The sequence below is a fragment of the Lithobates pipiens genome, unplaced genomic scaffold, assembly GCF_037356315.1.
Source record: "Lithobates pipiens isolate NorthernLeopardFrog02 unplaced genomic scaffold, aLitPip1_a1.2 Scaffold_3, whole genome shotgun sequence".
Classification (NCBI taxonomy): Eukaryota; Metazoa; Chordata; class Amphibia; order Anura; family Ranidae; genus Lithobates; species Lithobates pipiens.
In genome coordinates this window covers 6,203,740-6,230,447 of record NW_027507790.1, presented here as the reverse complement: position 1 = coordinate 6,230,447, position 26,708 = coordinate 6,203,740, and the positions used below count along the sequence as shown (strand labels likewise).

Below are 26,708 nucleotides of genomic sequence, written 5' to 3'. Positions count from 1 at the left end.
CTTGTGTTCCATATTTTTCCCTGTGGCATAGCAGAAATGCACAACACGGGAGTTGGTGTTCATATTAATCTTATAACTGTGGTGGTTTGTCAGAAATACACAACATAGAAGTTTGGGTCTTTCTGTCTTTATAGCCTTGTTTTGCTGTACATAGGTAAGGCACAACAGTAAAGGGGGTTCCTGTCCTTTCCGTATTTATATATCAGTTATGACCTAGCTAGCTGCACTAAAGAAATACGCAGCACTTAGGGTTTGCTTGAGTCTTAATGTTTTTACATCTTGGCAGCACATCAGAAAACCAGACTATGAGGACTGTTTGTCTACGTTGAGGTTCAGATTTGGGTCTCTTCCCATATTTGATATATTGGTTTAGCTACTCACACTCAGGCACACAACATTGTTGTCTATGCTTGTGTCCTTTCTGTCTAAATCTATTGTGCCGTGCCCACAATCTATGATCATTTTATTTGTGATATTAATAATACATGTATCACCTTTTTGTATTTCAGCCTTCTTTTCCATGGAGGGGCCAGGAGTTCGGGCTGCAGATGCCACATGTCAGAAAACCTTGACCACTTGCATTCAGGGATGCCAGAACCATTTCCTAGGGTTGAAGCCCTGTAGGGTTATGGGACACTGGAGGAAGGGGATAATGAATCGCCCTGTTTAGTAAGAACTTGGAGAGTTCTGTTCAGAGGAGTATTAGGGCCTGAGGATGAAGTATAAAGATGTATACCCGATCGAATAGGTTTCGGCTCGGTGCATGGCCTTCATTTTGCCCTTTTAGCAAAACTAGACATAGCAATATGGGTAGTCTACTCCTGCTAGGGACTTTAATCTCCTGAAGAAGGCTCTCAGGCGTAAGTAAGGACATAGATTGGGCGTGCCTTAAACCCAGGGTTCAAGCTTCTGTTAATCTGTTTCCCTTAAGTAGGCTTCCCTTTAGTCTTTTGCTGACATAAAGATAAAAGGGAAGCAGTTTTATTTCCCTCAACAGGATAGTGTTAAGACAGGCCCTCTTATTGATTAATGTAGTGTCCTTGTCTTACACAGGTCTCTTATTTATCTTTTTAGTGGTTCTAAGTAGCACCTACAGGCATAATAGGCCATGGTTGTTAGATGTGTGAGATAGGCAACATTGCTAACCTACAAGTTTAACATGTTTTCTGATTCAATTTTTAAGAGCCCATTTCACCTAGATACTGCATCTGAAGCGGAAAAGGCAGGAACATCTGTGGAGCAGACCTGCAGATCAGCCGCATGATCCAGCTAACATGCCTTCATCAAGCATATGAGCGTATGGAGTGGAGGTAAAGCTCACTGCAGAGCCAAGGTTCGCCAAGAGGGTTTTGCAGTGGCCCCACCCTAAGGTAGGCCTGAGGTACTTGTTTATCCTCTCAGGTGTGCCGTCCTGGAAGATGACTTGAGAAAAGTACCAGTTACTTACCGGTAACTGTCTTTCTGGGAAATCTTCCAGGACGGCAGGCCTACTTCCCGCCCGTTGGAGGAGGGAAAATTCTAGAACACTAGAAGGTGAGTACCTATGAGGAATGATTTCCCTTGTGAACCTGGTTCAGGAGTTACTTCTCTACAAACTGAGGATCAAGGGGAAGGGTGGGGACTTAAAACAGCTGTCGATTGATTGTGTTTCCTGTAGGGAGGAGCCTCTCATCTCTCAGGTGTGCCGTCCTGGAAGATTTCCCAGAAAGACAGTTACCGGTAAGTAACTGGTACTTTTTTGCGCTATAAAAGATAAATAAAAAACTGAAAATTCTTTACAAAAATGCAGTTTCTGGTTTTTGGCCAAAATTTATACTGCTACATATCTTTGAAAATAACCCAATAGTGTATATTATTTAGCTATGATGCGAATCTCTGAAAATTGATCACACCAAGTACTGACGGCCTATATCATTTCTTGAGACCCTAACAAGCCAAGACAGTACAAATATCCCCCAAATGACCCCTTTTTGGAAAGTAAACATTCCAAGGTATTTAGTAAGAGGCATGGTGAGTTTTTTTTTTTCTACAAGTTGTTGGAAAATGTGGAAAGAAAATGAAAACGCTTTATTTTTTTTGTATTTTGTATTTTTTATTTTTATTTTTTACACAGTTATCCATTTTATAAAATATTTCTAACACATAGCATGTACATACCAAAAATTACACCCCAAAATAGATTCTCCTACTCTTCCTGAGTACAGCGATGCCACATGTGGGAGACTTCCACAGCCGGGCCACATACAAAAGCCCAACATGCAGGGAGCACCGTCAGATGTTCTAGGGGCATACATTTTAAGGGCCAGTTCATACCAAACGCAGTTCAATTCTGTGTGCTTTTTTTATTTTTATTTTTTTTTTGCACTAAAAATGCATGCACAGTGTTTTCCATGTATTTCAATGGCTCTAGTTCACACCATGCAGTCAGTTTCTGACTGTATTGGTGCAGGAAAAAAACGGAACTGCATCTGGTGTGAACTGCCCCTAAATCTAATTTGACTACCTATTGCACTTTAGTGGCATGGATGAGCATGAATGGGGATGGATGAGCCGTGGATTGGGATGGTTGAACCATAAATGTGGACGACTGAGTATGGATGGGATGACTGAGCATTAATGAGTACTGGTGTGATAGCTGAGTACGGATGAGATGGATGGTACGGCTGAGTATGGATGGATGAGTATTGTTGAGTATGGCTGGCTAGATGAGTATGACAGAGAGATGGCTGAGCATGCATGGCCGGATGAGTATGACAGAGGGATAGTTGAGCATGGATGGATGAGTATGACAGATGGAGGGCTGGATGAGTATGGCAGAGGGATGGATGGCTGGATGAGGCTGCAGTGGGCACAGATCAGTGCTGTGGGCACTACAGATCCAGCTCACAATGCTACTGCACCCGATCTCTCCCCCGATCGGTACAGAGAGGGGAGAGTGGAACCGGACATGGTGTCGGTTTGTTTACAAGGGACCGCTCCGTCATTTGATGGAGCGATCACGTGGTAAACGGCCGCTGCCAGCCGTCATTTACTGCGATCTGTGATGCGCCAGGTCCGGAGGACATGAATACTCCTGTGTGTGTGTGTGTGTCCCAGGGGGCGCGATTCTGGGAGAATGGCAATGTACGCCTTGCCAGAGTTATCGGGCCGCGCTGCAGCCGTCATTTGGCTATGGCCCGGTGGTTAACCTTAAACTATGTACCGGGTTCTATACTTTACGAGAGGCAAGAATTCCCTTCCACAGGCAGTGGTATCAGTGGGGAGTTTCAAAAAACTATTAGATAAGCACCTGAACGACCACAACATACAGAGATATACAATGTAATGCTGACATATAATCACACACATAGGTTGGATGTGTGTCTTTCTTCAACCTCACCTACCATATGTCTGAGGTTTACAACCACTTAAACACCGGGCCCTTTTACCCCTTTCTTGCCCAAGCCAATTTTCAGTGCTGTCTTAATTTAAATCACAATTGTGCAGTCATGCAACACTATACCCATAAGATTTATTTTTTTTCTCACACAAATGGAGCTTTTATTTGGGGGTATTTGATCACTGCTGTTTATTTTTTGCAGAACAATTAAAAACTGAAAATTTTGAGAGAAAAAACCCACATTTTTCTTTGGACAAAAGATATATATATATATAGACAAAGGCCAATGGTCAAATTTGTATGCGTGATATAAGAGGGTGCCACATCCCAGTTAAAGATTATTTGGAAAGGGGGAAAATTGAAGAAGGGGGACTGGAGGGTAACCAACCCCCGGGACTTTTACAACGGCACCAAATATGTTTGAACAATGGGTAAAATCAATAAAGTTTTATTTTGTGTACAAAAAAACATTCTTCAAACACAGAAGACAGTTTCATCTGTTTACATACAGAGATAAAAAACGGGTATACAAAGATTGGCATATGAGCCTACAAGACTCCATGGATTACCACATTTATATACGATTTGAACTGCATTGTTTCTTTAGGAAAGAGTCCCCTCCAGTCCCCCTTATTCAATTTTCCCCCTTTCCAAATAACCACATTTTTCTTTGTTTCTGTTAATTGTTTTATTTGCAAAATGTTATTTCTTCATAAATTTAGGCCAGAATGTATACTGCTACATTTCTATGGTGGAAATAACCCAAATTGGTGTATATTATAGGAAAGTTATGGAATCCACAAACTATGGAGTATATATGTGAAAATCGATCAATTCTGATGTACCGATGGCCTAATTTCTTGCACTGAAAAAAAAAAAAGGACAATTTTTACATATTGTCACCAGTGCAGTGCAGGGCACTATTCCCCTCCCGGGAACACCAATGATGGGGCACTATTCCCCTCCCGGGAACACCAATGATGGGGCACTATTCCCCTCCCGGGAACACCAATGATGGGGCACTATTCCCCTCCCGGGAACACCAATGATGGGGCACTATTCCCCACCCGGGAACACCAATGATGGGGCACTATTCCCCACCCGGGAACACCAATGATGGGGCACTATTCCCCCTCCCAGGAACACCAATGGAGCACTATTTCCCCCTCCCAGGAAAACCAATGATGGGGCACTACTATTCCACCCACCCAGGAATACTTAGGAGTGTTAGGATGGGGCACTTGTCATAAAAATTCATGTACTGTGTATGTTTTATCCTACTGTTATATTAGCCACTACCTTTCACAGTCAGTGTGCAGCTCGGCTCCCCTTGCGGCTGCTTCTTGCCTCTCTGTTCCCTCAAGGCAGCAGTAGGCGGAGCTGACAGAGAGAGGTGAGGAGGAGAGGCGCGGACTTGCCTTGTAACATACGGCGGCGCCTTGTACACAGATAGGAGGAGGATTTATTTGACGGACAGGGAGGAAGGTGCGGACCAACTAATCGATAATGAAAAATCGTTGTCAACAATTTTCATTATGGATAATATCGATTAATCATTGCAGCCCTATTGATTAGCCACAGTTAATTGCATAGTACAAATGGACTGTGATTCCCCCTTTCTGTACCATGTGACGACTGTGACCAATCACAGAACTCATCACAATAGTACACAATGAAAAGCCTTTCATTGTGTACAACTGTCATGTGACCTGTGATTGGCCACATAGATCACAATTAGGTATTCAAGGAAGGAAGGCCTTGTCACTTTACGATCAGATGTACAAGGGCTTGGGGCAACAGAGGTTGTTCCCGGTTCACGAGGTCCTGATTGATGCCATCAAGATCCTGAGAGGAGGAGACGCTTGTATGGAACAAGTCTCCTAGGCTAGATGCAGCTTTTTCTCAGGTGTCTAGACATACTGATTTGGCCTTTGGGGACACGGAGGTATTGTCACAGCCTATGGACCGAAGAATGGATTCACTTTTGAAAAAAGCTTAGGACTCGTCTCGGAGAAACCTGAAGCCAGCCATGGCAGCCACTGTGGTAGCCCGTAATATGGAATATTGGCTCACACAGATTAAGGCACATATTGAAGGGGGAACAGCAAAGGAAACTATTCTTTCTTCTTTCCCCATGTTACTCAAGGGAGTAGCTTATATTGCAGATGCTTCGGTGGAATCTGTCCGTATGTCTGCAGGATCCACAGCCCTGACCAATTCAGCAAGGAGAGCCTTATGGCTGAAAACATGGCAGGGAGTGTGTCCAAAATCAAACTTTGTGGGATTCCTCTCATAGGGGATTTGTTATTTGGACCAGGTTTGGAGGCCATCCTGTATCGGACGGCCGATTAGAAAAATGCCTTCCCTATTAAAAGAAAATATGGGGAGCAGGCTAAAAGGCTCGCCCTCAGAAAAACGTTGGAAGGGGTACTTAATCTCCAATTCAATGCCCTTCCCTTTGGTCTGTCCTCTTTCCTCCCGTATCTTCACTAAGGTTATGGTGGAGGTACTGACATTCCTGCAACTGAAAGGCATCTCGATTAGTCGCATATCTAGACGACCTTCTCCTGTTTACTCGGGTTCGGGTAACAAGAGACATCCTAGAGAACCTAGGTTGGCTCTTGAATCTGGAGAAATCCAATTTAGTTCCGTCCCAAAGAGTCCCCTTTCTGGGTTTTGTGTTGGATTCAACCGAGCAAAGGGTCTTCCTTCCCTTGGAGAAATTCAGAAGATAGACAGGGCAATGTTGCTTCTCCAGGAAAACTATCAGGTCTCAGTAAGAAGAGGGGTTATGTCGGCACTGGGCTTACTGTCATCCATGCTTCCGGTAGTGCAGTGGGTGGGGTTGCATTTTTGCCCTCTGCAACTGTTCATTCTGAAGGTCTGGGACCACAGTCAAGGGGTCTTTGGTTTAAATTCCATCCCAGGTCAAGAGGGGTGGAGGAAGGGGGCAAATCTGTCACAGGGCCTGGAGTGGGTCTTACCGGTGTCCAGGACTGTCACAACTAATGCGAGCGTCCCGGGCTGGGGAGCGCATCTAGATTCCCAGATGGTACAGGGTACCTGGGGGAAGATGGAAGGAATGAGGTCCTTCGAATTGGAGGGGACTGAGAGTGGTAGATCTGGCTCTCAGAACTTTTCAAGAGGAACTTCGGGGACAGCACGTGAGAGTCTGGTCAGACAACTCCTTGGTGGTGGCCTATGTCAACAGACTGGGCACCAGGAGCGGGACCCTTTTGGATTCTGGCAGAATCCATTCTCCAATAGGCCGAGGCCAACGTTCTGTCTCTCTTGGCGTTACAATTGAAAGGGGAACAGAATTGGGTAGCGGATTTCCTCAGCAGGAAAATTCTGAGGGAAGGCAACTGGGTATTGAAACAGGAGATCTCCGAAATGATCACCCAAAGATGGAAGGGTCCCAGCAGTGGATCTGTTTGCCTCAAGGGCAAACACAAAAGCGCGTCTTTTTTTATTTTCCCTAAGCAGGTGGGATGGGGCATTGGGAGTAGATGCTCTGGCTCAGAGCTGGGGGTTCTCCAGGCGATAATACCTTCAATCCCCCCTCCTATCCTGATTCCTGCAGTTTTAAGGAAATTCCAGGGGGAGCACACAACTCTCATTTTGATCACCCCGTACTGGCCCAGGAGGCCATGGTTCTCCATTCTGAAGGGCTTGGCTGCAGAACCTCCCTGAATTCTTCCAGTCCAGGAGGCTCTTCTTTCCCAAGGGCCAATCTGTTGTCCTCAGGTAGAACGGTGGAACCTCGCAGCTTGGCTTCTGAGGAAGAGTTACTGAGGGGCAAGGGGTTTTCTGATCGCTTAGTGGCCACTCTTCTGAATTGCAGAAAGAAGGAAATGCAGGCTATCTACCGGAAGGTGTGGAAGCGTTTCAATAGTTGGTGCTTGGAAAGATCCTTCGATGTACATAACTCTGTAGCAGTGTTGGAATTTCTGCAGGCAGGGGTAAATGAAGGCCTAGCCCTTAGTACCCTGAAGGGACAGGTATCCGCTTTAAGTGTTTTTTATTCATGGATAGTTAGGTTTTTTAAGGCCTTGAGTAGACAAAGGCCAATTAGAATCTCCCATTTCCCTGTGTGGGATCTTTCTTACAGGCACTCACAGGGGAACCTTTTGAGCCATTGGGAACCTGCACGCTAAAATTGATCACCCTTAAGACATGGCCATCCATGAATCTTCAGAGGAGAGCAGCCATGTGACCGCCGGGTCCATGCAAGAACGAAGCTATGAGGTAAATTTAGAGACTGATGGAGAGACTCAATGAGAGTGACACAGGAGGAGCTGTCTGAGAAAGGGCTGGCAGTGATTTATTCTTAACTTTAGAGTATGCTGGAAGTGCTGACCCACGAGACTGGGGGTCTCCTGGGAATGCAGGGGGAGCTGTGTATTGTGGGGGGCTTTGTATTGTGCAGAGGGTGGGGGCTGTGCTGTGTACTGTGGGGGGCTTTGTATTATGCAGAGGGTGGGTGCGCTGTGTACTGTGAACATTCAATTTTAGTTGACTAAAATATACTGGAGATTTTAGTCGACTAAAATACGATGACTAAAGTGGCATTTTAGTCAAAGACTAAAACACTTTCAGAAGACTAAAATGGGACTAAAACTAAAATGCCATTTTAGTCCTAAGACTAAAACTAAATCAAAATTTGCTGCCAAAATTAACACTTCCCATCACCCTGCCAGTTCAGCTACCAGCCATCCTGATCGGCCGACAGGAGGTGATCCAGTGCCTTGCAACCTTGCCAGGAGCCTGAACCATCATTTGGGACTTCCGTTGTGTCATCACCCAGAGGATTGGTGAGCTGGTGTAAACCCAACATCTTTCTTAACACAGTACAGCTACTGCATGCAGACGCCTACTCCCCTTTCTACTGTCAGAGTATGCTTGTTTGGAGCTGCCACATTTAGCCATTCTGTTCTTATAAACCACTACCTAACAGGATGTCCATGAGGATTACTGTCTCACTTTTGATTTAGGCCTCCTCTCTTTAAAAGGGCCCCAATGTTTGCTAGCAGAAGACACTAGTACCCTTCCTCAGGACCTGTAACATTACAGAACTGTGCTTACTGTAGCTGTTAACCCATTTCTTCTTTTTGTATTGTTACTTTCATTGGTGTTTGTGGCCCAGAAGGGGCTGAGAAATTGATAGATATTCTCTCCTTCCGCTCAGTGTCTGTGTTATGGGCATAAATATTACTGCCCTTTTCTAAATGTACCGTTGCTAAGTATTGAAGGTTATCTTTTCTAATGTATTCTTTGCAGAAAGGTTTAGCAGTTTTATCAGCTTCAATATGCTTTAAACCGTGATAATATATTCAATTTGTTTATCACTACCAGGTGTGTCTGTTTTTGGTGATAATCCAAAGCCAGGAAAACAGTATTTTTCACATGTGTCTTTAAATGTGTTTGCAGTAACTTAATTTAAGCAGCTGTGCTAGAAGGGCTGAGGTCATTCTTGGGGTTATGGTGGAGATCAGAGAACCCAAATTTACAAAGCGGCTCCTTTGGGGGTGGCACTACACATGCTTACTGTGTAAATGACCTTGTTTGGCCACCACTGCTCAGCTCATTGCTAGGCTGCAATGAAAGACCTCAATCTACAACACTGACGATACATAATGCACGTGCAGGTAGCTATGATTACGCATTATTGATATTTACATGTCAGCCCAGAATGAAATTTTTAAGTGGGGGGGGGAGGTAGATCCAGCATGGTTTTAAGGTATTGTGGTCTCCCATCAGGTCTACTTTGATGGCTAGTGGGAGGAGTTGCTTCTACCCGTGTATAACTTGATATCCCGAGACAGTATATACCAGGAGCAGCAGTGCCAGCCAATCGAGTACATTTGTACTGTATGCATGTAAGCCTTAGCACCTTCTTCTTTTTTTTTTTTTTTTTTTTTTTAAGTCCTTGAATGGCACTCTAAAATACAGATATAAAGCAGACCTCTACCCTTCACACTTTCGTAATAAAACAACTCTTTCTAAGAATACATAAGCAGAAATTGTACTATATTTGTTTTTAACTAGTGAAATGGTTTTAAGATACAGTGCCTTCCAAAAGTATTCACCCCCTTGGCTTTTTACCTATTTTGTTACATTACAGCCTTTAGTTCAATGTTTTTTTAATCTGAATTATATGTGATTAATCAGAACACAATAGTCTAAGTTGGTGAAGTAAAATGAGAAAAACGTATACAATAAAAACTGATAATTGGCATGTGCATATGTATTCGCCCCCTTTGTTATGAAGCTCATAAAAAGCTCTGGTGCAACCGATTACCTTCAGATAATTAATGAAATTATGTCCACCTGTGTGCAATATAAGTGTTATATGATCTGTCATTACATATACACACCTTTTTTGAAAGGCCCCAGAGGCTGCAACACCTAAGCAAGAGGCACCACTAACCAAACCCTGCCATGAAGACCACGGAAGTCCCTTACTTGGTTGGAGAGAATGTTGTTGAGAAGTACGGGTCAGGGTTAGGTTATAAAAAAAAAAAAAAATATCCAAATCTTTGATCCCTAGGAGCGCCATCAAATCTATCATAACCAAATGGAAAGAATATGGCACGAGACGGCCACACACCAAAACTCACAGACCGGGCAAGGAGGACATTAATCAGAGGGGCAGCACAGAGACCTAAGGTAACAATAGAGGAGCTGCAGAGTTTCACAGTAGAGATTGGAGTATCTGTACATAGGACGACAATAAGCCGTACGCTCCATAGAGTTGGTCTTTATGGCAGAGTGGCCAGAAGAAAGCCATTTCTTTCAGCAGAAAACAAAATGGCATGTTTTGAGTTTGCGAAAAGGCATGTGAGAGACTCACAAAATGTGTGGAGTAAGGTTCTGGTCTGAGGAGACTAAAATTGAACTTTTTGGCCATCAAAGAAAACGTTCTGTCTGGTGCAAACCCAACACATATCACCCAAAGAACACCATCCCACCACAGTGAAACGTGGTGGCAGCATCAAGCTGTGGGGATGTTTTTCAGCAGTCGGGACTGGGAAACTGTTTAGACTTGAGGGAAAGATGGATGGTGCTAAATACAGGGATATTGTTGAGCAGATCCTCTACCACTCTGTGTGTGATTTGAGGCTAGGACGGAGGTTCACCTTCCAGCAGGACAATGACCCCAAACATACTGCTAAAGCAACACTTGAGTGGTTTAAGGGGAAACATGTAAATGTGTTGGAATGGCCTAGTCAAAGCCCAGACCTCAATCCAATAGAAAATCTGCGGTCAGACGTAAAGATTGCTGTTCACAAGCACGAACCATCCAACTTGTAGGAGCTGGAGCAGTTTTTGGAATGGGCAAAAATCCCAGGGGTAAGATGTGGCAAGCTCATAGAGACTTATCCAAAGCGACTTGGGGCTGTGATAGCCGCAAAAGGGAATTCTACAAAGTATTGACTTTAGGGGGGTAAATAGTTATGTGTATTGACTTTTTCTGTTATTGTGTCCTATTTGTTTGCTTCACAATAAAAAACAAAACCAAAAACATCTTCAAAGTTGTGGGCATGTTCTGTAAATTAAATGATGCAAATCCTCAAACAATCCATGTTAATTCTAGGTTGTGAGACAACAAAACACAAAAAAATGCAAGGGGGTGGTGAATACCTTTACAAGGCACTGTATGTTTTGTGATTTACACACCGAAGACCCATTAAATTTGTATTTTTATTAAAAGTTTATTGGAATACAGATAAAGTTATACATATTAAAGTCAGAGAAATCAAACAAAAAGAACTAAAAACAAAAACTATTTTTATCATAATACAGGCAAAACTACTAAAAAGGCTATAGCCAATGACATTTGAGTGTTATCTGGGTGTACACTGGGGACATAGCCCACTGCTTCGCACCTCCTAGGTCTGTTATGTGTAACTAGGTCAACAAGGAGATGGGTGATGACAGGGTGACATGGAACTGTATGCGGGGTACTGGAGGGATTCAGGGAGGAGAACCATACTCAGAATGATCCCACACATCCCAGATCTTGTCAAACCTGTCAACAGCATCCTCTACCATGGCTGTCATATACTCCATTCTACGTATGTCAGTAATAGCTTGTAGAAACTGAGCTTGGTTTGGGGGAAGGAAATAGCCAACACAATGGAATGACTCTCCTTGTAGCTAGTAAAATAAAAGGAGCCAAACTATTCAAGGTCTTTCCCAGACCCGGAAATGGGAGGCCCAGGAAGAGATGTGACGGATCCAGCGAAATGGGGGACTCACATTTGCTGGAGCAGAGACATTACCATGGACCAGAAAGGAACAATCAATTCACACTGCCAGAAGATATGGTAGTGAGTTCCTCTAGTTTTACCACATCTTCAACAGAGGGGGGAGAGAAAGGGGTCAAAATACCTCAGGGGTTCTATACCAAAAAAAATAACACTTTTTAAATGCTGTCTCTCAGCATCACACATCTGGATATTTTGGAAGTTGAAGTCCATATTTTGGCCCACTGTTGGAGGGAGATTGGTGGTTGTATAATTTATGTCCATTTGCGCATGTAGGAGTGGGAGTCTACAGAGAGTGGAACGGTCTCCTGAAGCAGTTGGTATAAAGCTGATATTAGTCATGTTTTGTGGGGGTCCTGGGAACAGATGAGTTCAAAAGTTGTTGGTTTGGAAAGGGATAAGGGAGAGAGTTGAGAAGTAGTGGGTTATTTGGAGATAGGAATATGACATGTTTCGGGATCTGATATTTAGATTGGAAGTCTGCAAAAGGGCGAAGTTTACATGTGACTGGGTGTACAAAGTGGCAAAGTTGGAACAGACCAGCCTGTGCCCAAGGGAATATTTGAGGGTGGGATTGGCTGTCGGAATTGAGGGCTTAAGAATTACATTAGAGAGAGGGGGGCACAGGCATGAGAGGGAGAATTTTTGGTGTGACGTGAGGTCCATATCCTCAGTGAAAACAACATAGGACCCAAACAGAGGCTATGGAGTTTGGGATCTGAAAATAATGAAGACGACCATACCAGAGAGCAGTGGTGACCCAGAAACGCAGAACCCATCTCTATCTCTGTTCACCTATTCGGCAGCCTTAAACTGGACCAGGCCACCACTGCACGAAGATTGGGAGGCCAGGTAATATTTGTAAATGTCCGGGGCTCCTAGTCCTCCACGGCTTCTGGGGGAAAATCTCACCAAGCTTGCTACTCTGTGCCCCATCTTCCAAATAAAGTTTAATAAACCATTCTTTAATCAATTTTAACTGGGCCATTTGGATAGGCAGGGTTTTGGCATAACTGAAATTTTCAACACATTAATCCTACCTATCCAGGATATTGGGAGGGGATTCTATCAAGACAGCATGACCTTTGTGTCCTTGAACAGGGGTATATAATTGGCTCAATATAGGGATGAGTACGATGGTGTGATTTGTACACCCAGATACTTTAAAGTTGAGGTGCACCAGCGATAGGGGTAAGAGTTTTGGAGCGAAAGAAGGTCTGCAGGTGGTATATGTAGCGGTAGGGCTTCTGTTTTAGATGTGTTATCTTTGTATCCATATAGAGAGCTAAACTGTGATAGGAGAGCATGCAGGGACAGGAGGGATATATGTAGGTTGGAAGTACATCGTCTGCAAAAAGAGATAGTTTATATTCCCTGTGACGCATGGGGACCCCTCGGATGTCAGGATGTGATCTTATAGCCCCTTCTAGGGGTTCTAGGCATAGGATGAAGAGAAGTGGGGAGAGAGGACAACCCTGTCTAGTGCCATTAGACATTGGAAAAGATCGGGATGTGAAAGAAACCATTTGGACCTGGGATAAGGGGTTGGAGTAGAGTGTTTTTAGGGCCGAGATGAAGGGACCGTGGAAACCAAATTTAGTAAGGGTGTCAAACGTGTAGGGCCAACCTAATCTAATCTATCAAATGCCTTTTGGCAGTCGAGGCTGAGGATCCAGGCTGGTCTATGTACTGTATTCAACATATCAGTGAGATCAATAGTGCGCCTGGTATTGTCACCCGCATGTCATTTGTCAAAAATTGGGAAAGGGTTAGCCAAAATTTTGGTGAATATCTTATAATCTCAGTTTAAAAGTGCTATAGTCTTGTAGCTATCTGGAAGCAACAGATCTTTGTCTGGTTTAGGGCTGCAACATTTCCATAATCTATTAGTTGGCCGATTTATTGTTTTGATGAATCGGTTAATAACCTTTAAAATAATTAAAGTGGGTCAAATTGACGTTCATTTTCAACCACAGTGATGGGAAAATTTGGAATTAATAGAAAACTGCTTGGTCAAATGAATTTTCAGACAGTGTATGTGGTTTTCATTCAGGAATTACATTTATTTTAAAAATAGAATGTTAAAAACAATTGAAAATGTCAAACAAAATTCTTTCGGCGAATGTACAAAGATTTTTCGTCTGAATATTCTCATATGAAAATTGATCAGTGAGGCCAGCATAAGGCTCGGTACACACCTATGCAGTTTGCTTTTGATCTGTTTCTGCAGTGCTTTTTTCTGTGCACGTGATTTTACTGCAATTTGCGTTTTTTTTTTTTTTTTTTGGGCAGATTAAAAAACAAATTGTTTTAAAAATGCATTACATGCTTTTCTGCAGCTTCTCCAAGTATATTGAGCCAAAAAAGCAAAATTTTGCCTTTTAAAAGTCCCTGACCCTTTCCAAAAAAAAGCACAGATATGAACATAGGTCTCATAGGAAAAAGTACCAATAAACATGATGTGAACCATAGACATTTAGTGTTAAAGTCTAAAATGAGCCCTTTTACTTTAAGGGGTTCATTATTATTTTTTTTTATTTTTTTTCTGTAGAACTGTGAAAGTAATGTTTTGCGTTATGTTACTGGCCGATTAATTAATTTATGAAAATGGTAATCGATTAATCGACAACTAAATAGATTATGAAATTAATCGATTAGTTGTTTCAGCCCTAGTCCGGTTAGGTATAACTGAGATATAAGCGTGTAAGAACTGCTGAATGGGGGACTCGCCCTGAAGAGTTATATAAGGATACTAGATGAGTTGATAGAATTGGGAGAAATGTCTTGTAGTAGGAGTATGGGAGGTCATATGGACCAGGGAATTTGTGGGTTGGTAGGCTCTTAACAGTATTGGCTAGTTCCTCCCTGGTAATAGGGGCGTTCAGTGCATGCACATCCGACCTGGTTAGTTTAGGCAACTTCAAGTCTGACATAAACGCCTCAAAAGCCTCCTGGTCAAATGGGTAGTGTAGGTTGGGAGTAAGGCAGTTGTAGAGTTTATTGTAAAACTCACCAAAGACCTGGGTCATGGTCTTGTGCAGTGAGTGGGGGTACCATCCGGTCATTTGAGGTGATCCGGAAAGGAGAGAGAAGGCCTAGGATTGAGCCTGCAAACCGGCATTCTTTGTGGCTTATTGGAAATTTTTTTGTTTTGTCCATGAGAGAATTATCTATGGCTGACATGTCTAGAGATTTTATTTTGTTGTGCAGCAAGGTTACTGCTCGCAGTCGAACCACCGAGAGAGAGCAGAGCAGGGAGCATTCAGCAGCTAGCAGTTTGGTTAGTAAAGAGGATTTCAAGAGGGCTGCATCATTCTTTCTTCATGAGCTTAAAGAGATACACTGCCCCCTGAACGCCTTGTGAGCCTCCCATAAGGTGGATGGACTCGATACGGAACCCTATTTGGCTTGAGTATTCGGTTAGCGATTGGGCGAGTTTATCTTTGGTTTCAGGATGATGCAGAGATTCATTGAGTCTCCAGTGGCACTTCCTGGGTAATGCAGCTGAGAGGCAAAGATCCAGGGTTAGGCGCGTGTGATCTGACCAGGTGATGGGGCCCAGGTCGGATGTCACTGTATGAGGTAAAAGGGGGGGCTGTCACAAGGAAATAGTCCAATCTAAAGAACATTATGGGGGGAGAGTGAAACGGATTGTTTGATCCTCCATGCGTCAAACACATGGTGGCTTCGAGTCAATTTACGAAAGGAGGTGGCCAAGGACTGTGTTGCGAAGGGTAGTGTAGACTGGAACAAAGATTTCCGATCTCGAGTGAGAGAGAGGACAACATTTAAAATTTTCCCCCAATCACCACAAAAGGCTGAGAAAAGCATTGCAGCTGTTCAAATGTATCAGTAAGGAATTTAATCTGACCCATATTTGGAGCATATACATTCATTAGTGTTCTAGGATTAGACAAATGGATAACTTGCTGTATTATATAACGACCATGGGGATCTAAATGGGTGGAACTGATCTGGAGAGGACAGAAGAGTCTGATCAGCACTGCAACCCCAGCCTTTCCAGATGAGTCAGATGCCATATAAGACATCAGGAAATACTTAGAAGCAAAAGTCTCCTGTACCAGGATCACATCTGCGCCGGAGGCCCTGAACTCCTTTAAAGCCATCCATAGTTTTTTGATGAAATTCAGGCCTTTCCCGTTATAAGACAGCAGTTTCAAAGTCATAGTATAGCCGTGAAATTTAACCAGTGAACCTTCAGTATAGTGGGCGATAGCCCATCGGTACAGACACACATATATAGCTTTATAACAGGTAGTAATCTATTATGCAACATCGAGTAAAAAAACTGATCAACGTTAATGCAGGAAAAAAAAAATTGACCATTATAAAAAAATAAAAAAAAAGTCCAAAAAATGGACCAAAAGGAATATTGCAGTGTTGTAACAAGAAGGCCTGTTTGGCCCAAAAAAACACCAAAAATGTAAACATCAGGTGTAGACCTTTAGAGGCATCCGCGTCTCAGGAATCCTCGGCGACAGCCAGAGGACATGTGGGGAAGCAAAGCGGCCTCCAAAAAGGGGAAAAAAAGTGTTCCGCCGCGGTTTTCTGCATCTTATCAAACGTGGAACTCCTCGGAAATTTATAGAGGTTAGCTAGTAAAAAAAACAAAACAAAAAAACGGTTCAAGGCACCTCCATGGGTGAGAAAAATAGAAGGTGAAACAGTCCCTTGAAGGGGTTGATGGGGAGGTGGGTTCCCATGTGGGAAGAAAGGGCAAAAAGGATGACTGGGGTAGGTCAAGTAGGTAGCCTGGTACATTGAGAGCACTGGGGTGTGGAGTAGGCCCTTGATCCTCTTCCTCTCACTGGTGTCCAAATCTTCAAAGGTGCTGGCAGAGGGTGTGGGGTGGCGGGTGCAAACTGACTTCCTTCTGCAGACAATAGTGGGAGGCGTTGGCACTTGAGAAAGGCATCTCCTTGCAGGTCTCAAAGGACATGTTGGCCACCATCCTTAGTGATATTGAGGCGAAAGGGGAAGCCCCAATAATAGGGGACCTTGTGTAGTTGAAGGTGAGAGGTGATGGGTCTTAGTGAGCAGCGTTTGGCCAGGGTGATTGGGGAGAGGTCGTTGAATAGTTGAATTTTGTCTCCCTTGTATTCAATACTGGATTGGTTGCGAGTGACCAAAGTGAGCACCTCTTTGTTTTCATAGTAGTGGGACCTTACCACTATGTCACGCGGTCTGGCCCCAGCAGGGGGTTTGGGGGCCAAGGACCTATGGGCCTGGTCAAAGCGCCAGTCTATGTCCATGGTGTCAGGGTGTTGAATAGGCCCAGTAGGTAGGGTCTGATATTGCTGTCAGCCACTTGTTCCGGGACGCCACAGATTCTGAGGTTTTGGCACCGTTCCCTGTTCTCCAGGTCCTCTTGCTGGAGCTGTAGCTGGGATACAGAATTTTTAACCACTTGCAGACCGGACCATTTTGCTGGTCAAAGACCAGACCACTTTTTGCGATTCGGCACTGCGTCGCTTTAACTGACAATTGCGCGGTCGTGCGATGTAGCTCCCAAACAAAATTGACGTCCTTTTTTTCCCACAAATAGAGCTTTCTTTTGGTGGTATTTGATCACCCCTGCGGTTTTTATTTTTTGCGCTATAAACAAAAATAGAGCGACAATTTTGAAAAAAACGCATTCTTTTTTACTTTTTGTTATAATAAATATCCCCCAAAAATATATAAAAAAACATTTTTTTCCCCTCAGTTTAGGCCGATACGTATTCTTCTACATATTTTTGGTAAAAAAAAATCGCAATAAGCGATTATTGATTGTTTTGCGCAAAAGTTATAGCGTTTACAAAATAGGGATAGTTTTATAGCATTTTTATTAATAATTTTTTATTATTTTTTTTTTTTACTAGTAATGGCGGCGATCAGCGATTTATTTATTTTTTTTTATTTTTTTTATTGTGACTGACATTATGGGGGACCCATCGGACATTTTGACACATTTTTGGGACCATTGTCATTTATACAGTAATCACTGCTATATAAATGCAGTGATTCCTGTGTAAATGACACTGGCAGTGAAAGGGTTAACCAGTGGGTGGCAGTGTAGGGGTTAAGTGTTCCTAGGGGTGTGTTACTAACTGTGGGGGGGTTGGGCTTTCATTTAGTGAACACTGATCTCTGCTCGAATCACATGGAGCAGAGATCAGCGTCACTAGTTGCTAGGCAGAATGGAGAAATGTTGTTTACACAGCATTTCCTCCATTTGGCCGCTCCGTGACACGATCGCGGGGATGCCCACGGCGATCGAGTCCGCGGGTCCCGCGACCGGACTCACGGGGGTCCCGACCAGCGCGGGAGCGCGCCGCCGGTGGCGTGCTCCCGATGGCAGGGCGGCATTGAATATTGGACGTACCTGTACGCCAATATGCCTGCCCGTGCCATTCTGTCGACGTAAATTGTCGTGCGCTGGTCGGGAAGTGGTTAAGGAAGGCGTTCTACTCTTCTAGAGCCTGAACATAGTGAAAAGTTTCATCAAACTTTGTTTCCAAGGTAGCTGTGCGCTCGCCCAGTAGGTCTTTCTTACCCCTGAGTTCTCTGGAGATCTTCCCCCATCTCCTGGGCAATGCCCTTGGTGAGCTGTTGGGCCAGAGCCTGGAGTTTAAGATCTAGCATCTCAGGTGTTTAATACAGGCTGAGGAGAAGGGGGGAGATATGTGGCGGGAGAGCCTGCTGAGAGCCATCCTCCACCATCAGGGTACTGACGTAATCCTCCGTGTCTCCCTGTGAAATCAAGACTGGGGATTGGGGCCTAGTCAGATAGTGATCCATAGTGGAGGAGGGCCATGGTGTTTGTGTGGCTCGGTAGTAGGGTCGCTGGTCCTCAATTTTTCACATGTAGTGCTAGGAGGTCCCAGGGGTCGTTGCAATCGGTTGCTGTTGAAGCTGTGCAGGGGCTGCGGAACACAGAGCGGGACTGGAGCTCACGGATCATGCTGCGCATGTGCCTCCTGGATATTGCTTTATTTGAAACCTTTCAGGGAAAAGATAGGTCTCTGAAATAGCACTTCTTTCTGCCAGCTGGAGGAACCAAAAATACTAATTAAAGGGGGCCTTTAAAAAAAAATTGAAATCAATCTAAAAGGAGGAAAAAAAAATCCTAATGCTAGCAATTTAAAAAAAATGTTCCCTTCCCCCTCCTACCTATTCTGCCTAGCCTGTGTATACAAGAAAAACTGATTGAGGGGAAAGGACATTTTTTTAAAGTTCTCTCTGGGGCCTCTGTACTTTACTCAAATTTAGGCTTAGAAGCACAAGAACATTAAATGCATCAGACAATCTAAGCTCTTTGCCTCGCCTTTCTGAACATGTGTATATATGTTTTTGTATTTGTTGCCACCGTTGTTTATTCATTTAGTGGAGATTATTCTTTGATGGTTTATTCTACAGTGGGTATCGAAAAGAATCACCCCCTTTTTAAAATCACATTTTGTTGCTTTGCAGCATGAAATGAAGACAGGAGGAACATGTGAATGTCCATTCAGAGCATAGACTTAAATCCTATAGAAAATCTGTGGAATGACTTGGAAGGCTGCAGTCTACAAACGGTCACATCAGTTAACTGAACTTGAGCAGCTCTGAAAAGAAGAGTGGGCAAATATTGCAAAGTCTAGATGTGCAAAGTTAGTAGAGACCTATCCTAACAGACTAAAGAATCCTTTTTCCAACTCAGTGATTTATTTATTTATTTATTTTTTTCTGTCATGCTGGTGTGTTATCTTTCACTTGGATGTTATAGGTTGCACTAAAAACATGTGTCTGTCTTCATTTTAGGCTGCAAAGCTACAGAATGTGATTATTTTACAGGGGGTGATTATTTTCTATACCCACTATACTCTTGTTTTGTAATAGAAACTGTTGGACACACCTCTTTATGTGTATATCCAGTTCCTGACAACCAAGCGGCGCACCTATTGTGGTCTCCCGTTTAAACAGGAAATGCACGCGATCGTGCGCGCGCATCCCTGTTTCTTCGGTGGCGGCGTGTCATGGAGACACCGCTCGCTACCGAAGGGGGTGAACAGCCATTGGGTATGGCTGTTTACCACGTGATCGGCCGTGATGAAGTCACGGCCGATCACAGATGGTCACACCCCCACTGTGCACGGCGCGTGCGATCGTGTGCCTGTCGGAGGCGCCGTGCTTCTGGGAACACTGCTCGTCCCCGACGCTGGTAAACAGCCATTGGCCAGCTGTTTACCCACGTAATCGGCTGTGATCGTTTCACAGCCGATCACTAAAATGTAAACAAACCGCGGTAACGAGATGTTACTGGGTTCTCCTCCTCACACACTGATCGTGTGTGAGAAGGAGATTGCGGTAACATCTTGTTGCCGCTTATAGTGTACACTGTAATCACACTGATTGCCTCCCCCCCCCCCCCATAAAGAGGACCTATCACCACCCCTCATAGTACCTGTCACTCACAGTCCATCAGAGTACCTGTCACAGCCCATCAGAGTACCAGAGTACATATATGCAGCCCATCAGAGTACCCAAGTACCTATTTGCAGCCCATGCCTCATAGAATATATATGTTGGGGTGTTTTCTTTCCAAAATGGGGTCATTTTGTGGGTAATTGCACTGTCCTGGTGCTCAATGACCTTCAAAAGTGTGATGGGTAGGAATAAAATGAGATGTGTCATTTATGCTCCTAGAACGACTGAAGGTACTACTTCAATGTTCGGCCTCTCTATGTGACCAGGCCTGTGTAAAAGTCCTACACATGTGGTATCGCCATACTCGGGAGGAGTAGCAGAATGTTTTTGGGGTGTAATTTTTTCTATATATATGCTATGTGTTAGAAATTATTCTTATAAATGCGTTTTCCTTTTTTTCCAAGTTTTTCCAAAAACTTCTGGAAAAAAATGAACCATTCAAAAGACTCCTATTATGCCTCACAGATTATACGTTGGGGTGTTTGCTTTCCAAAATGGGGTCCTTTTATGGAAAAATTCCATTGTCCTGGTACTCCAGGGCCTTCAAAAGTGTAATAGGGGGTTGAGAAATGAGATGCGTCATTTTTGCTCGTAGAACGTCTGAAGGTACTACTTGGTGCTCTGTATGTGGCCAGGCTGTGTAAAAGTCTCACACATGTGGTATCGCCATACTCGGGAAGTGTAGCAGAATGTATTTTGGGGTGTAATTTGTTGTATGCATATTCTGTGTGTGAGAAATAACCTGATATGACAATTTTGTAAAAATATATTTTTTAAAAATCTTCATTTTGCAAAGAATTGTGGGAAAAAATTACAACTTAAAAAAACTCACCATGCTACTTACTTAATACCTTGGAATGTCTGCTTTCTAAAAAGGGGACATTTGGGGACTATTTGTACTTTCCTGACTTGTTAGTGTCTCAAGAAATGAGATACACCTGATGTACTGAAGGCCTGATCAGATGTGATCAATTTTCAGTGATTGGCACCATAGTTTGTAGACTCTATAACTTTCACAAAGACCAAATAATATACACTAATGTGGGTTATTTTTACCAAAGATATGTAGCAGTATAAATTTTGGCCAAAATTTATGAAGAAAAAATGACTAATTAGCAAAAATGTATCACAGAAACAAAGAGGTATTTTTTTTTTTCACAAAATTTCAGTTTTATTTATAGCACAAAAAATAAAAAACCCAAAAGTGATTAAATACCACTAAAAGAAAGCTCTATTTGTGTGGGAAAAAAGGACGCAAGTTTCATATGGGTACAGTGTTGCATGACTGAGTAATTGTCATTCAAACTGTGAGAGCGCTGAAAGCTGAAAATTGGTCTGGTCAGGAAGGGGGTGTAAGTGCTGTATTGAGGGGGATATACAATGTTTAGTGTTGCTAGATATTTGTGCTACTAGATATTTGTGCTATGATAGAATTTCTTTTGTAATTTTCAGTGATGGTGATATTGAAAATGATATTTGACTCTTTTTGTTTTTTAGGCTATGCCAATGAAGTTGGAGAGTCTTTTCGTGCCTTGGTGCCTAAAGCCCTAGTTTGGGCTACCTATGGTGTGGCTACAGCCTATGTTACTGCAGATGCTGCAGATAAAGGACATAAAGCAGCAGAGGTATCCAGTTTTACAGCATTAAAGATTAAAAATCACAATAGAAACTCTTCTGTTATGAGATAGTATTGTTCCCTGTTTCCCTGTTTTATTTAGATAACCCATGGCAATTTGGGAATCATTTTTCATGTGTTAAATGATTCTTAAACGTACATTAAGGGGCACAGGATACAGCATTGAGGCACATTGGGTTATTTTGCTACCTTCAAAATAACCCTTCCCATTCCCAGCCTCTCTTGGTTTTTGTTAGTGTCCTACGAGAACCGACATCTCATCTCTGAGAGAAGAAAACTTTTTTTTTTTTTTTTTTTATTTTTTTTATTGGCTACAGAGCCAGAAGGGGCACATTTTGCAGCTCATCCTCGGCTCTGCCACAGAAGACGTACTCTGCCGATTAGAATCAGGGCCAGCCTGTAATGTGTCTTTTGGCACTGCACTCTGCTGAAGGTGCTCGTGCAGGTACTTAAATATGGCGTGTTGGATAGGCCCCAGTGTGCTTTACAGGTCCAAGGCCGTAGTGGCCCCATCTGCTGGAATCCTGTCCATGAAGACATCTTAGAGGGTGTGCCTGCAATGGGAACGAAGACAATCGGGAGTGTCAAGCTCCTTGAATCTTTGCCTGTGGGGGGTGCTGCAGGGCCTTTAATGGACCTTATTCCAGCAAGTAGGGCTTTTTTCCCTTGCTTACAGGGAGCCTGTTTGGTGCATACAGTACTAGTTTGCTCTAATTAGTCAGTCTGTGCTGGGCTCTGACTGCAATACTCATGATTGCGCAGCTCGTGGTGGGAAGAGTTAGCTGCACCAGTGTTTAAAATGGAGCTGCCATACTCCTCACAAACTGTATTAACCCTTCCTGAATACACTTCGCTCTCTACCACAGTACAACAGATCCTGTGTGCAGTGGTCATGGGAGCATGGATGACTTGCAATCCTCTAACAATGCCAGGGGGCTCTTGCAGTTTCCCCTCCAAAGGACTAGATACCAATAGCCTGAATCGCTGTCCCCTACCTAAATTGCAGCGTTCATCTGAATTTTTCTTAAACCCTTCCTCAGTATTTTCCTGGAAGATATTCTCAGCTGGCATGTCTTGAGTTTCCAGGCAAAATTACAGACATAATAGCCACCTCCGAACACAGGGGCCACATGCATCCACCTCTAAATTCCCAAAGGCTCCAGTTGCTTTTGCATAGTCAGCCAAGGATGAGGATGGTTTGAAGAATTGGTACACAAGGAGTCTGTCTGCAGACAATACTCCAAAACACAAAGGCATTGTACACTTTTAAATGTTTTTGTTATTTTAGTGCAGTTATATTGCCTGTTCATTTGCCTTACTTTTTAGAGATGGGCTTATGTTGTGGCTGCAATTTTTGTAGTGTCATGACTGATCAAATCCCCTATGTCGGTGTATTCACCTAGCTTGTCCCTATTTACAACTTCTTCCAGGTCACACAACTTCCATTTTTTTTTATGTGAACTTGCAATATTATCAATTTGCTGTCCTTTCCTTTCTCTGCACAGCAGGCCATCAAGGCGCTAGCCCCTGTTCTTGCTCTACCTCGCTCTCAAGGCATACCCATCTTCGGATCTCTGGACAACCTTCTTCTGAGGGAAGTCATCTCAGGCTCGGTCGGCCAATGTTCAATGGACCGTGCAGGCCCTACAAAGATTCAGGCTGTGTCAAAAACCATGACTCGGGCCGAGACAGGAGTACACTTAAATCACACTTGTTTGTTAATAAAAGTAAATAGAACAAACATAGTCAAAACATAGCCAAAGTTCGGTATCCGAAACAGATGGTCAGACAAGCCAGAAAGTCAGGAAGCCAGAAATCGGTGTAGTGGAACAGCTAGCAGGATCTGGAGCCAGAAGGAATGTCAGCCAAGCAAGTCTTTAACAGGAACGCAGGAGATAGTCTCTGTGATGTTGATGTAGGCAGAGATCTGGACTGGATGGCTTAAGTAACCGAGACTGACGAGAGGGATATCGTCAACAGGTGAGTCACACTGTAGAGATAGGAGCTGGCAATTAGCCGACAGCTGAGGGGCCAGCTCAGAGAAGGAAGGGCTGAGCCCAGCCCTGACAGTACCCCCTCCTCAACGACCCCTCACCCTCGGAGGACCACCAGGCTTGAGGGGAAAACGTCTATGGAAATCATGGCGTAGAACAGGGGCATGTATGCCGAGGATGAGACCCAAGAGTGTTCCTCTGGAATGTACCCTCTCCAATGCACCAGGCACTGTATGTACCTATGGGAGTCAACAATGGACTATACTTCATACTCCTCATGGTTCTCAACCTGTACAGGGTGAGGATGTGGCACCGAGGTGGTAAAGCGGTTGCAGACCAAAGGTTTTAATAAGGAGACATGAAATACATTTGAGATACGCATATTAGAAGGAAAGTCTAACGCATAAGCCGCTGGGTTAATCCTGCGGAGAATACGGAAAGGCCCAATAAACCGAGGTGCAAACTTCAGAGAGGGAACGTGAAGTTGGAGGTCAAGAGATTACAGCCAGACCCTATCCCCAGCCTGGTAGGAAGGCGCAGGCAAACCTCTGCGGTCAGCATGGAGTCTGTACCTATCATTAGCATGTTGCAAAGCCTCCTGGACTTGTGCCCAATTGGAATGAAAACCACGAAGATGCTCCTAACGCAGGAATACTCCTGTGGAACAAATGAGTCGGCAACAAGGAAGGTTGGAAACCAGAGTTCGCCATAAACGGGGACAATCTGGAAGCAGAATTCAAGGCACTATTGTGAGCAAACTCCGCCCACAGTAAGAAGTCTGACCAGTTGTTATGATGGTCAGAATTATAGCAACATAGGAACTGCTCCAAGGACTAATTGGTTCGTTCTGCTGCCCCATTAGACTGCGGATGATATGCAGAGGAGAAAGCAAGCTGAATTCCCAATTGTGCACAAAAGACTCGCCAGAACTGTGACACAAACTGACTACCCCTGTCCAAGATGATCACCTTGGGTAGCCCATGTAAGCGAAAGATCTCCCGAGCAAAAATAGAAGCCAGTTCCTTAGAAGTAGGCAACTTCTTAAGTGGAATACAATGACACATCTTTGAGAACCGGTCAACCACCATAAGGATAACAGTGTTGCCTTGGGATTTGGGCAACTCCACAATGAAATCCATAGACAGGTGGGTCCAGGGCCTCTCTCTATTGGGTATGGGTTGTAGGAGGCCCACTGGAAGGTGTCGTGGAGTCTTACTCTGAGCACACATGGAACAGGCAGCTACAAAGGCAGTTACATCAGCCCGTAGACTAAACCGCCAGATTGGTTGGTAAATGGCCCAAATTTGTTGATTCTTCCCAGGATGGCCATCTGCCTTGGGAGAATAAGTCTGGAGCACGGCAGTATGGATACTCTCTGGGACAAAGCAGCAGTCACAAGGTTTCTCAGGAGGAGCATGGACCTGAGCAGCAAGAATTTTGTCACCAAAAGGAGAAGTAAGACTGTTGCTAACCATAGCCAGGATACGATCAGGAAGAATCGCAGGAACCGGAACCGATTCCAACTTGGAAGTGGAGGAAAATTGTCGTGACAAGGCATCAGCCCTTACATTTTTAGTACCTGGTAAGAATGAGGCAATCTAATTGAAACTTGACAAGAAAAGAGCCCAGCGTGCCTTTCTGGGAGAGAGGCGTTTAGCCTCAGACAAGAATGTGAGATTCTTATGGTCAGTAAGAATGAGAACCGGCACAATGGTACCTTCGAGGAGATGTCTCCATTCTTTCAGGGCTAAAATGATCGCTACCAGCTCTCTGTCTCCAATGTTGTAATTGCACGCCGCAGGTGACAATTTCTTGGAAAAGTAGCCACAAGGATGCATGGCACTCTCAGAGGTAGGACGCTGAGGCAGAAGGGTGCCCCCAAAGATAAAAGGTAACATAGCATCAGCATGTGCCAACACAGGAGCAGAAACAAAGGCAGCCTTGAAACTCTCAAAGGCCTTCATGGACTCTGGAGACCAACTTTGTGTGTTACTGTCCTAGGGTACAGCCAGCAGTCTCTCACAGCGTATCTGATTCTGGCTTTGGCAGAACTTCATGTTCCAGCCCTGTCTGCCTTACACATTCCAGGCGTGATAATTTGCAGACTTCCTCAGTCACCAACGATTGGACCTCAAAGGATGGTTTGTTCACCCCAACTCTAACCTGTATTAGGCTACAAGATACCTACCTCCATAGGGGATATTAGAAATGTAACAAAGTATGGCCTAGATAGCTTAAGGACACTTTGATAGCATCAGAACGCCTTTAATTATCACGTTTTGAAACCGCTGAGACAGGATTTCTGTATATACCTCTTTACGTTTGGTACAAGTGTCGCACTTGCGACCTGGCCCCATGCTCCAGAGGGCCCTTGAGGGGCAGCATATAATGGAATTGATCCCCTCCTCCTGCAGCCAATGAATGCCCGCTTCTCCTCCTTTCCCTCCTGCAGGCATTCAGTGGCTGCAGGAGGAGGGGATTGATTCCTCTATATGTTACTTGCCCGCTCACCACTCCTATCCATCTTCCCTCTGCTGCCCCTGGGCCCCTCTCTTCCAGCTCCACACTGAGCTTCCTGGGTTGATGGGGCCCTAGTGTTCTTCCACTGTGGGGGCCCCAGCAGCATTTCTTGCTGCAGGGCTCTGAGTGTCTGTCTCATAGAGCCCAGAGCCTGCACTGACAGTTCCCCCTCCCTCGCATAGACTGGGGTGGAAACGGCCCATCTGCTCCTTTTCCTCCTGCCCCTCTCCTGTGTGTAACACAGGAACTGTAAAGCTAAGCAGCTGAATTTGATCATTCAGCTGCTTAGCTTAAAGAGGAGCGCCACCTGCAAAAAAATATTAAGTCAGCAGCTACAAATACTGCAGCTGCTCCATGCTCCTCCTGAGAAACCTTGTGACTGCTGCTTTGTCCCAGAGAGTCTCCTTCTGCCGTGCTCCAGACTTATTCTCCCAAGGCAG

The 26,708-nt window shown here is 44.1% G+C and overlaps 1 protein-coding gene across 1 annotated transcript in view; it reads left to right on the top strand.

The window, feature by feature from the left end:
* Positions 1-26,708, top strand: part of MTFP1 (mitochondrial fission process 1) — a 68,901-nt gene that overhangs the window by 11,157 nt on the left and 31,036 nt on the right. The window contains exon 2 of the mRNA XM_077461199.1: positions 21,616-21,743. Coding sequence (XP_077317325.1) covers positions 21,616-21,743 — 128 coding nt within the window. The remainder of the gene's footprint in view (positions 1-21,615; positions 21,744-26,708) is intronic.